Source organism: Leopardus geoffroyi, chromosome C1, assembly GCF_018350155.1.
Source record: "Leopardus geoffroyi isolate Oge1 chromosome C1, O.geoffroyi_Oge1_pat1.0, whole genome shotgun sequence".
Classification (NCBI taxonomy): domain Eukaryota; kingdom Metazoa; phylum Chordata; class Mammalia; order Carnivora; family Felidae; genus Leopardus; species Leopardus geoffroyi.
The window spans coordinates 167,370,990-167,383,799 of record NC_059328.1 but is presented as its reverse complement, the minus strand read 5'-3'; the positions used below and the strand labels follow the sequence as shown (position 1 = coordinate 167,383,799).

General features: G+C 38.2%; 1 protein-coding gene across 7 annotated transcripts in view; it reads left to right on the top strand.

Annotated features, from left to right (window-relative positions):
- The window catches only part of SESTD1 (SEC14 and spectrin domain containing 1), a 157,604-nt gene that overhangs the window by 130,428 nt on the left and 14,366 nt on the right, over window positions 1–12,810 (top strand). For 6 of the 7 annotated variants that reach the window (XR_006713004.1, XR_006713003.1, XM_045480377.1 and 3 more), the window contains 5 exons: window positions 4,450–4,644; window positions 5,171–5,285; window positions 6,742–6,901; window positions 10,994–11,075; window positions 12,172–12,294. Coding sequence is in view for 5 of the 7 variants with exons in the window: in XM_045480377.1 (XP_045336333.1) it covers window positions 4,450–4,644; window positions 5,171–5,285; window positions 6,742–6,901; window positions 10,994–11,075; window positions 12,172–12,294 (675 nt within the window). In the remaining 2 variants the exon portion in view is untranslated. Of the gene's footprint in view, window positions 1–4,449; window positions 4,645–5,170; window positions 5,286–6,741; window positions 6,902–10,993; window positions 11,076–12,171; window positions 12,389–12,810 lie in introns of all 7 variants that reach the window. The other variant, XM_045480381.1, reaches the window with a different exon arrangement.

The window sequence follows — 12,810 nt, the reverse complement described above, 5'->3', positions numbered from 1 at the left end:
ACTGTTCATAGAATCCTGGTGGTATTGAAACCCTCACCCTTCTACCTGTCAGTGGTTTTGGGGAAGAGATTACTTATTCAGTCTTCCTGTGAGTGTTTTCACTCTTTCTCTCTCCAGCTACTTTCAAGGGAATGCTTTTCTTGCAGGACCCCAATGCACCACACTTTCCCCCTTTTTTTTCTCTGTGTCTTCTGTATGAGAAAACAGCTCCCTGCCCTCTACAGCTTATCTCTCCCCCAGTTCACCTCTCTGCACTGCATGCCTGCTGAGTTCTGTGGCTCAAGTTATATAGGCCGTTGGGTTAATCCTCAGGTCAATTTCCTAGGTGGTCAAAATGGTTTGGTGCTGATCTAGCTGCATTTTAAGGACAAGATAAGCTCAGGGTCTCCATGCTGCTCTGCCATCTTTTTTTTTTTTTTAATCTTTTTTTTTTTTTATATATAAATGTTTGTTAATTTTAGAGAGAGTGCAAGGAGGGGAGGGACGGGGGGGGGGGGGGGGGGGGGGGGGGCGGGGAGGAGTCATGGAATCCGAAGCAGGCTCCAGAATCTGAGCCATCTTCGCAGAGCCTGATGCGGGGCTCAAACTCACGAACCATGATATCATGACCTGAGCCGAAGTCGGATGCTTAAGACTGAGCCGTGCAAGCACCCCTGTTCTGCCATCTTAACTCCTACTCTCTGTTAACCTTTAAAATCACTATATGGGGGCACCTGGGTGGCTCAGTTGGTTGAGCGTCCGACTTCGGCTCAGGTCATGATCTCATGGCTCGTGAGTTCGAGCCCTGCCTCAGGCTCTGTGCTGACAGCTCAGAGCCTGGAGCCTGCTTCAGATTCTGTGTCTCCTTCTCTCTCTGTTCCTCCCCCGCTCATGCGCTTTCTCTCTCTCTCTCTCTCTCTCTCTCTCTCAAAAATAAATTAACATTCAAAAAAAATTTTTTAAATAAAAAAAATAAAAACAAAATCACTATATGGTTTAAAAAGTATTTCGTGTATGGTAGTATATAATTAAATTTATATGATAACCAATAAAATAGGTAAGATAATAGTGTCATCAGTGTTGTGTATAGAACAGGGTTTCTCAACTTTGCACTATTGACACTTTGGGCCAGATAGATCTTTATTGTAGGGGCTGTCCTGTGCATTGTAGGGTAATTTAGCAGCATCGCTGGTCTCTACCCACTAGATGCATTAGCATTGTGCCTCCTCAGTTATGGCAGCCAAAAGTGTCTCTGGATATTGGGAAATGTTCCCTATGAAGCAAAATAACCTCCCATTGAAAATGACTGCTATAAAGAAAGAAACTGGTTCTGAGAAATTAAGCGACTTAATGAAGATCATACCTTTTGTAAGGAAAAAAGACCTTGAGCCTGTCTTTCAAATCCAGTGTTTTTTTCACTACATCTGACTACATCATCTGTATAATAATTTTCAAAGGTTTCATAGTAGTAGTTCAAGCAATAAAACAATGTGACAAATAAGCAAAACCCAAGTTTTAGGTACAGGGCACAAGAGTAGACCACATTTAGACCAGTACCTGTTACCTAACTTAATTTAATGTCAGCTAATCTGCAGTATCTAATAGAAAGCATCTTACATGTTCATTCAGTATGTATTGAGCACATACTATATATGTCACATATCATTCTATGTTCTTTGGTATATAACACTGTCTTATAATATAGAACTTAAATTTATATTGGGAAAGAGGGAGGAAAGCAGATAAGAAAAGGCTTTCAGGAAAGGCCTCTCTGAGGAGATCACATTTAATGAGAGACCTTATGAAGGAGTAATTCAGGCAAAAGGAAATTCAGATCTAGGACACAAGTGAAACCCCATAGGCAGGAGCTTACTTGCCATGGTAAAGGAATAATAGGTATGTCTGTGAACAAGGTAAGGAGCCACACAAAACCATGTTTCTAGAGGGAGTTCAGGCCAAAGCATGTTCACTTAGCCCATGGAAAGGAACTTGACATTTATTTTAAATGTTAACATGAAATCATTGGAGGGATTTTGTAGAAGAGAACTGATTTATGTTTTTAATTTTTTTTTTTAATATTTATTTTTGAGAGAGATTGCGAGCAGGGGAGGTGCAGAGAGAAAGGGAGACAGAATCTGAAGCAGGCTTCAGGCTCTGAGCTGTCAGCACAAGAGTCTGATGTAGGGCACGAACCTATGAGCCTTGAGATTATGACTTGAGTTGACTGAGCCACCCAGGCACCCCTGATTTATGTTTTTAAAAGATCATTGGCTATCATATGGAGAATAGGGACAAGGGACAGACAACAAAAAAGGAAAACAAGAGACTAAGAATGGAGGCAGTAGATGTGATGAGAAGTTGTCACATTCCTGAGATTGAGCCAGTAAGACTTGCTCTTGGAAGAATCAGGTGTTTGACCTTAGCACCTCTGAAGAAGGGGAAAACTGGGAAAGAAGCAGGTTGAGAGGCTTAGAACTAGTAGCTTTGGAGACAGGTTAAATTTTAGGTGTGTAATGCTCATCCAAATGGAGATAGCTAGTAGGCAGTTGAATATCAGCATTGGATTCAGGGAAGGGGTTAAGATAAGAATATTAATGTGGGAATTACCAGCGCATGGAGGTTACTCAAAGACATGGGTAGGTGAGCTCATCCAAGCCCAAAGAGTACTGATTTAAAAAGAAAAGAGCCTTTGGAAAGCTGAGCCCCGGTCATCCTAAATTTAGAGGGCAAAAAAGCGGGAGGGCCAGCAGAGGAGCTGCTATGTCTCAGGGAACTAGAGAAAAAAGGCATTTCAAGGAGGAAGTGGTTGCCTTTGTCAAATGCAACTGAGGGGCCCAGTAAGATAAAGACTGAGAATTTGGTAAGAGCAGGAAGGACAAAACCCTGACCAGAATGGATTAAAAAGAGAATGGGAAATGAGAAGGTAGAGTGAGTGTAGAGTATTTATTTAAGGGATGGTCTTGGTCTTAAGGGTTTTGGGGTTTTTTTGTTGTTTTTAATTTAAGTTAATTTGTATATAGTAAAATGCACCTGTCTTAAGTATATTTTGTTTTTAAATATAATTATGATACTGCATTTTATTTGTATGCTGGTAGAAATAATCCAGTTGGAAAGAGTGAGTTCATGATGGGAGAGAGAAGATAAGTGCAAGAGCAAGGCCTTATATAGGCAAAAGAGGACAGAGGTAGCACGAGTGAAGGGGTTGGCTTAGATGCAGGGACTGTTTGTGTGCTATTTTAGTAGGGAGGGCAAAGCATAGGGCTGCAGAAGGAGGGAGGGTCATAGATTTGTTGGTAAGAAGATGAGAGAGTTCTCTAATTGCTTCCTAGTGAAATAAGAGGCTAGATTTTTAGAGTGAAGAGAGGGAAAGGGAGTGGGAGTTGGAGTAAAGAAAACAAATAATCGGGAGAATGATAAAATGAATTGACTAGAGAAATGTAATAGGATTGCTGAAATTCTATTTGAGGTTATATATATTTGTATATTTTCATATAGAGAATGTGTATGTGTATGTGTGTATTTTTTTTTTTTTAATTTATCTTTATTTAAAAAGACAGCTGTTCACATAGTTGTTATTATCCAGCTATGTTGCTACTCTGGTATAGGTATACAGTAGGCACAGAAACCCAGGTCTGAGGATTCTGCAGGGGAATCTGATGAAAGGAAGAGAGCAGGGCATGAGCATGGGTCTTGCCTTGGGAGATGGTTATATAGTCTCTGACCAAAGATAGACATGAGGACATGAGGCTCTTGAGTGCTGGAAAGTAAAACAAGCAGGCCACTGAATTGGGCAATCTCATGGGGTTGTAGGAATGAGCATCCTAAAGGATGTTAATTGGAGAGTCAGGAGCTGGTGGTCAGAGAATGGGATTATTAAAGTTAAGATTTGGGGGCTGGATAGTAGTGTATGAAAATGATAAGAGTTTGCATCTGTTGGGGTAGGTGGCCAAGGTGGGGTGAGGATAGGATGGTTGGAAGTGAGGGAGAGAATCAGGGAAAGAGTTAAGAGTGCTGGGTGAATGTCTACGTGGTGGGAGCCCGTGGGAAGGCTGGCCCAGAGAGGGGCAGTGACCTTTGCCATGCTCCCTGGGTAATGGGAAGCATTGGAAGGATGTTGTCTGATAGCATGCATTGTAAAGGAGAAGTGGGTTTTGAGGGAAAAGGAGAAAAAGTGGTCGGGTAATACTTTTCTCTGAGGATGGACAGGTTTTAGGTAGAACAAGAAAGGAAATGGAACATTCAGAGACCAGGATAAGGATATAGGATAGATACTGCTGTTGGCAGGAGTGAGCTCCAGGTTGGAATGGAAGGATTTGGGGGTTGGGGACTTCTCATCTTCACTTGAAGAAATTTTGCCTTCGAAAATTGTCATATATGTTACTTAGTTTATCTAAAGGAATTATAAAATGTAATGTAGTTTTTCAGGAACCAATTTGATCCTTAATTTACTTTACAACATGTGTGTTACAGGAATGGTTTGCGGTGTATGTGGAACTTAATCAGCAAATTGCAGCACTCTTAAATGCTGGGGATGAGGAAGATCTTGTGGAACTGAAGTCACTGCAGCAACAACTTAGTGATGTTTGCTACCGACAGGCCAGTCAGCTGGAATTTAGGCAGAATCTCTTACAAGCAGCTCTTGAATTTCATGGTGTTGCCCAAGATGTAAGTGTCTACTCTGATTGCTTTTCTTTTCTTCAAATGATCTGAACACTTATACTTATCTGCACATAATTTTTGCAGGTTTGCATGTTTCCTAATTATTTTTCTGGAACAATAGAATAATTTGCTTGTGGAGAGATGATAAAAGTCTTTTTTTTTTTTAATTTTCATTTTTAAGTCATTTTGCATGCACATAAACCTGTTTTGTCTAGTCTTCCAACCTAGTTGATATATTTATTTTGATTGTTTCTCTGTTTATGCTTTATAACTTAGATTGAAATGGAAGTTGCAGTACTTTTTTTTACATTCTGCTGACCTGGATATAAATCTTTGTCTTCTTGGTGCATGCATCTATGTGTTCTGTCTTTCAGATAACATGTATTCTAATTATTCGTCCTTGTCTTTTAACAGCATAGTCTTTTTTCAAGTGTAATTGTGATAACCTCATTAGACATAAACCTCATTAATCATTAAACACTTTAGATGCTGATTACATCAGGGTTATCTCTTTGGTGTCCCTCTGCTTTAGTTGTCTCAGCAGTTGGATGGCTTATTAGGGATGTTGTGCGTAGATGTAGCACCAGCTGATGGAGCATCGATTCAGCAGACTTTAAAACTGCTTGAAGAGAAGCTGAAAAGTGTTGGTAAGCAGATTTTAAAAATGCTGAAACATAAGGGTTCTTTTTTTAGAAATATCATTACTATCGTTAGACAAGTCAACTTATACTGAACTAATTAGAATTATTTATAGGGAACATAGGAAAAATTAGTATAAAATAGGTTTTATTCCCTTGAAGGGTGTAATACATGGTAAAATTTTTATTTTTCATTGATGGCCAATCACCCTTCCTTCATTGGGCCTTTAGCCTTTCTTCTTTACCCAGCTATATCTACAGGTGCTATGTCTTGCATATCCTATGAACAGTTATTTGTAGTGCATGCATAAACTGTAATTAGCTGTGAAGTGTTCTGTGGTAAACCTTGTATGCCCCAAACTGTGTTTTATGCAATGATTTTTGTTGTTGCTATATCCTAACCTTGTGAATACATAGTCGGTTTGGTTCTGTGCATTTGTTTCTCCAAACTGGGAATATTGCCAAGGTTACCTACTCTCCCAAGGGGAGGATGGTCCCGTTTCACTTGACACCAAGGCCTTTTAACATTTTACTACAGTAGGAAGGAAATACAGTGAATTTCCCTAGGTCATGATGGAGAGAAGATAGTAGATGTACGAATGGGAAGGGAGGGTTATATTGAGGGGGATAGGATGGCAAAGGGGAATGGAGGCAAGGAAGCAGAAACCTGAGACAGAGATTTAGTTGAAAATGATGACATACCATTGAACCAGATTAATTAGTGAAAAGGATTTGAGGGAATGGGTTTGGAAAATCATGTTTGTATGGGCATTTTACTTGTTTGCAGTCTTTGTTATTTTAACACATGATAGGCATAATGCATATTTTGTATCTAATATGCCCAATGCACTTCATTTCAAAGTGTCAGAAGCTTTCTGGAATCATATTTTTCCTTTAAAAAAGAAAAAAATAAATAAATAAAAAAAAGAAAAAAAAAAAGAATTCCTCTCTGCTTGTCTAGTTTGGAGTACTGTAAATCTACCCTAAATGTTGCTTCTTGTTTGGTATAAGCTGGACGATGCCTGTACTCAAAACATTCAGCATCCTTTTTTCACGGTGATCATACATTGCTTGAATGCTTTGAAGTCTTGTAACTCTTCTACATTTTTTTGAACAAAATGTTTGCTGTTTTCTCCTAAAAATTGGACTACGTAAAAGCAAAAAGGAAACAAATTGAAAAATCTTACTATAACCAAGATAGAAATTCTCACACTTACTTCCTGCTTTCAATTTTGAGAAATAATCGGAAATTCTCTTTATGGAGAATTTGGCATGAGAAGGAGCTCCAATTTGAACCACTTTAAAAGGGGTTTATTGCTTGAAGTGTTCAGAGACCTCCACCCCAAGGTAGTTTAATGCACAAAGCTGTTCCACTTGGAATCCAAGTACAATTGAGAGGATTTACTTGAGGGAGGGAAAGTGCCTCTTTTGTTTAAGAGATTAAATCTAGGAACTTTTTTTTTAGATGTAGGATTACAAGGTTTGCGTGAAAAAGGTCAAGGACTTCTGGATCAGATCTCCAATCAGGCATCCTGGGCCTATGGAAAGGATGTCACCATTGAAAATAAAGAAAATGTGGACCACATACAAGGAGTGATGGAAGATATGCAGCTTAGGAAACAAAGGCAAAGTTTGACTATTAATGTTAATTTTTGCTAAAATAACATAATATTAAAATAACTGATATAATTTATATTTTCCATACAGAGTATAGGTTCTCACCTGTGATTTGGTAGGCATGTGTTAGGTTTTGGTGAATGGAATTATTCTGTGTAATTGTACTAACAACAACAGTTTGTTCAATTAATGCTACCTTTTCCCTTTTTACCCACTGGTGAAATTTCACTTACACCCAAGTACTTCACATTCCATATCTTCACGGTAGCCTGTGACTCTTCTGTCCTTTAAGAAAACCCATTTTGGAGGGGTGCCTGGGTGATGCAGTCGGTTAAGCATCTGACTTCAGCTCAGGTAATGATCTCACGGCTCGTGAGTTCAAGCCCCACGTTGGGCTCTGTGCTGACAGCTCGGAGCCTGGAGCCTGCTTTGGATTCTGTGTCTGCCTCTCTCTGCCCCTCTGCTGCTTGTGCTCTGTCTCTGAACAATGGATAAATGTTAACAATATTAAAAAAGAAAAGAAAACCCTTTTTGGAGAACTTGGCTCTTTTCCATTTTCATTTAGTTTAGAGATGCTCTTAAGTGTGTCATCTGCATTGATCAGCTTCTTCGTTTGAACTGAGTCACAAATTGTCACACATCCATTGTACTCATTTGCTGTGAAAGAATAGACAATAGATTCTGGGTAAGAGGCTATTTAGTTTTCTTTGATATACAGCGAGGAATTTTTTTTTATTTTTTTATTTTATTTTATTTTATTTTATTTTATTTTATTTTATTTTATTTTATTTTATTTATTTTTATTTATTTATTTATTTTTTAATATATGAAATTTATTGTCAAATTGGTTTCCATACAACACCCAGTGCTCATCCCAAAAGGTGCCCTCCTCAATACCTCAATACCCTCCCCTCCCTCCCACCCCCCATCAACCCTCAGTTTGTTCTCAGTTATACAGTGAGGAATTTAAAGGATTCTTTGAAAATTCAATTTGCAGTAGTAACTGGAGAGCATTACAAAGTAGAAGGTTAAATTAATATATGAAAGTATATACAGTGTAGCATGGTTGTATGAAATGTTGGCACACTTAGAAATTTTAACATCATCAGTAAAACCTCACAGAACACATCACTACATCACACAGAAAATATGCATTAGGCAGAAATTCCTTCTAGCCTAGTATCTGCAAACTTACCATTTCATTATTTATTCTAATCACAAAGTAACTCTGTTCTTACTAAAGCCGACTACCTCATGTTTTCCCCTTCCACTCTCATTCTCTACTCTGATCTCTGCCTCTCATTTAAATCCTTAAATCTCTCCTATTAAGAAAAAAATTATACACATGCACATACTGTCCTCTTCAACCGCTTCATTGTCATCTAGCCCTAGAGTTCTCCTTGTTGAAAGCTTAGTCATTTGAAGGTCTAATCTGCACTCATGCTACTTTCTCACTGACTGTCATTTACTTTTTAGCCCTCCCCAGTCTGACTGCTACCCTCACCATTTCACTGAACTTCTTCTCATTGATGTCACCAGTGACTTTGTAATTGCCATATTGAATAAATGCCTGATCTGGCTCAAAATCCAGGGAATATTTTTGGTCTTAATGTAGCTTGATCACACTGAATAGCATTGGACACCACTGACTTACTTTCTTCTTGAAACACTCTGACAACTTTGTCTTCTTTTGAAAACACCCTCATCCTGGCACTCTGTCTTCTCAGTTTTCTTCGCTGATTTCTTGTTCTGTCACTAATTTCACTGCTTTCAGGGTTTGAGGCCAAATCCTCTTCTCATTCTGTGTGTTCTCCCTGGACAGTCTTACTACTTTAATGACTTTATGTGATTGTAACTAAGTATTTATGGTTCTGACCCCACCCCTGCCCTTGCTTTAGATCTGTAATCCCACTTGCCTACTTAGTATCTCCAGGTATTTTCCCCCATACATTCCTCAGACCTAGTATGTTCAGATAATGTACTCTTCTCTTTTAATTTTCCAGGTAAAGTTACCATCAGCTACCAAATTTAGGATTTATCCTAAAATCCATACTCTTCCTCATCTCTTATAGCCTAGTTAAATGTCTTAAGTTCTACTTTCTCTGAATCCTGAATGTTTTCTACTTAAGATCTTCTCTCTTATCTGCCTCTGGCCTTGTTCTTCTCTAGTCTGTTGTACATGACAGTAAATCTTTGTAAAGTGCATATCTAATCATAAAACCCCACTCAGTGACTTCCTTTTTTCTCACATGAAGTTCTGTCTCCTTGAAATAGTGTGGGAGACCCTTCATAATTAAATCCTGCATAATCTTATTTCCTGCAACTTTCTCATATAAACACAGTTGTTTTTACTTTCCTGAATGCACTGTGCTGTTTCATGAATCTGTGACTTAGAATACTTCTTTCTTCATTTTCTGGCTGATGAACTCCTGCTTATTCTTCATGACTCGGATACTTATTTTTGGAAGGCTTTTTTTTTTTAGATTTCTAAGGCACGTTTGGTCACTTGTTCCTCCCTCTCCCATAGAACTCTTTACGTAGCTCCACAGTAGCACTTAACATATTGTTTCTTTAGAAGTCCACCTCCCCAAATGCGACCAACTTAATAGTTTAGACCATGTCTTACATTTTCCAGGCGCATTATCCAAGACCCGAAAGCATGTGTTAAGTATATCTGTGATAGCGTTTTCATCATTACAGTGCCTTACATTGTCGTTTAGCTTCAGATTTTAAACAATTCTTGCCATAATCACTTCCTTTTAGTCCCTTGTAGAGTTTCCTTTAAGGTCATTTTAGTAATATGGGCTTTCATAAAGGAGGTCCTTATAAAAAATAGCCTTGTGACCATGGTTTCTGTATTGTTATTCAGCTTGCTGGAGAACATTGACTGTAGCAGAGCCCAGTGCATCCTGGGTAACTGGTTATTGGTATTTGGCATTGTAGTGAATTTGAATTCTCTCTTCTGTCTAAATTAACATAGAATTGCATGGGTATGAAGGGAATGGATCAGAGCTGAGTTAGGTCAAGTCACCTTGAAAGCTTAATCTGTATATTAGATAGGGCAGACCACACTAAAATTTAAAAATACTTAGGGCACCTGGGTGGCTCAGTCCGTTAAGCATCTGACTTCGGCTCAGGTAATGATCTTGTGGTTTGTGAGTTTGAGCCCCACATCGGACCCTGTGCTGAGAGCTCAGAGCCTGGAGCCTGCTTCAGATTTCTACATTTCCCTCTCTCTCTCTGCCCCTCCACCATGCAAGCTCTCTCTTTCTCTCAAAAATAAATATTAAAATAAATAAGTAAATAAAATGTAAAAATACTCTGAATTGTATTTCTCTACACCCAGAGATCAATAGAGCTTTATTTCTTCTTTGGAACACAGATGGGAGTGTTTTTTGTTTTGTTTTTTATTTAGAATTAGATAGTGCTTTGGGTAATATAATGAAAAATGTTAACATTTTTGTCTTATTTCATTGGAGCATCATCTTCAAAATTAGTATTTGAGAAGGTTTACACTTTTTTTGAAGTTTTTAAATTTATTTTGTGGGAGGTGGGGGAGAGAGAGAGAGAGATCATGAGTCAGGGAGGGGCAGAGAGAGAGGGAGAGAGAGAATCCCAAGCAGGTTCTAGGCTGTCAGTGCAGAGTCCAATGTAGGGCTCAAACTCACAAACCATGAGACCATGTATGACCTGAGCAGAAATCAAGAATCAGACCCTCAACCGACTGAGCCACCCAGGCACCCTGACAAACTTTGAATCTTATCTTTGAGGCTTGTTTAATGCTAACTGGCAGTGGAGATTTCTTTGGATTTTAGTATACCACTATGTTTATGCTTTGCTTCAGTATTTTGCAGAATCCATTCTATCCTCGAGAGTGTGTGATTAGGTATCCTTCAGGTGTCTTGAGGGTTTTGAAGTATTTTGATGTAACATAGATATCCTTAAAATTCTTACAAATCAGTACAGAATAGTTGAAGTCTCCATGGTGTGGAAGATTAAGTATTTTAATATACTATAAAATATGTGTGCCAGATGGTGATGTTATAATAGTTATTAACGAAACTGAAATGATGTCTTAAATTTATGTTTGGGTTTATTAGATGTGAAGACATGGTAGATGTGCGAAGGTTAAAGATGCTTCAGATGGTGCAGTTGTTTAAATGTGAAGAAGATGCTGCCCAGGTAAAGATCAATCAGGCACATGATGTAGTTGTCTTCTCTTAAAATATTGATTTCACCTATTAAAAAAGTGTATTTTTCATGGTCCAAGAAAGTAAATGCATTAAGTCAAGTTCTAGCTTATCTTGTTAAAATAATAAAGTGGTTTTTTTTCTTTTCAGTTACCGTACTGGTCTTATTTGGCTTATCTTCTCAGTGAAATTCTCCATTTAGCTAGAAATTGGGATTATTTATTATTATTACTGTTGACTTTCTTGTGAGTTACATGCCAGGATTAAGGCTGGTGTAGCACGTTGCTTTTTAACCTGAAAGAGGGTTTTTTTCAACTAAACAATGTTATCTCTATGTAGATAGCATCACAGAACATGTAAGATCTATATTACATAAACTCATGATCTTCTAATAATACAAATCATAGGATATTGATTTTATTTTTTATTTTTTAAATGTTTGTTTATTTATCTATCTATTTATTTATTTATTTTTGAGAAAGAGAGCAAGAGGAAGAGAGAGAATCTCAAGCAGGCTCTGTGTTGTCAGACGCAAAACCTGACGTGGGACTTGATCTTATGACCTGTGAGATCATGATCTGAGCTGAAATCAAAAGCTGGATACTTAATTTACTGAGCCACCTAGGCACCCCCACATAATACTAAAAGAATGCTTCTCTTGGGGCACCTGGTTGGCTCAGTTGGTTGAGCATCCAACTTCAGCTCAGGTCATGATCTCATGGTTCATGACTTCAAGCCCTACAGTTGGGCTCACTGTTGTCAACACAGAGCCCGCTTTGGATCTTCTGTCCCCCTCTTTCCGCCCCCCCCCCCCCGTGCCCCCTCTTGTGCTTTCTCAAAAATAAACACTTTTTAAAAAAATAAAAGAGTGCTTCTTTTTAATACATCTTGTTAGATTTTACAGATTTTGACGGGGAGGAGAGGTCATTAATTCATGTAGCTTGGCATTGAATGAAATGAGCTATTAAGAAGTTAGGTTATAACTAGTAGGTTAATTAATCACATGGTAGTAATTTTTCTTTTTATAAATACGTTTTGATATAATAAGAGTTATGAATCGAGCTTCACTGTTCTTTATTTTTATTTAGGCAGTAGAATGGCTAAGTGAACTTCTGGATGCCCTGCTTAAGACCCACATCAGATTGGGTGATGATGCTCAGGAAACAAAAGTTTTACTGGAAAAGCATAGAAAATTTGTTGATGTTGCACAGGTGCAGAACTGGTTATCTTCCTTTTCTACAAGCTCAGTCTTTGAATAGCTTTCTGCATGATTATAATGTAACTTAACCCTCCAAGTCCAAGAAGGTTAGTCATGTTATTTCAGAAATATCACAGAACTAAGAAAAGTGTCAGCTGGTACATCAAAACTAGCCTGCATAAACTTGAGAGGGTTTATGTTCTCCTGAATACAGGTTCTGTATATGCTCCCTCTGATTTATATGTTATATGAATGCTGTTATATACTATGTCATTATGTATACTGTGTTATATGCTATGCCATTTTTAGGCAATCCAACTGCTCACTCACTAAAGTTAATAAGAAATATGTGTTAATATCAGTAAAGTAGAAGTCCCAGTTTTTCGTCTCCTCAGTATTAGTATAACAACACAAACTCTGTGTGTGTGTGTGTGTGTGTGTGTGTGTGTGTGTGTGTGTGTGAGAGAGAGAGAGAGAGAGAGAGAGAGAGAGAGAGAGAGAGAGAGAGAAAGAGAAAGAGAGAAAAGTA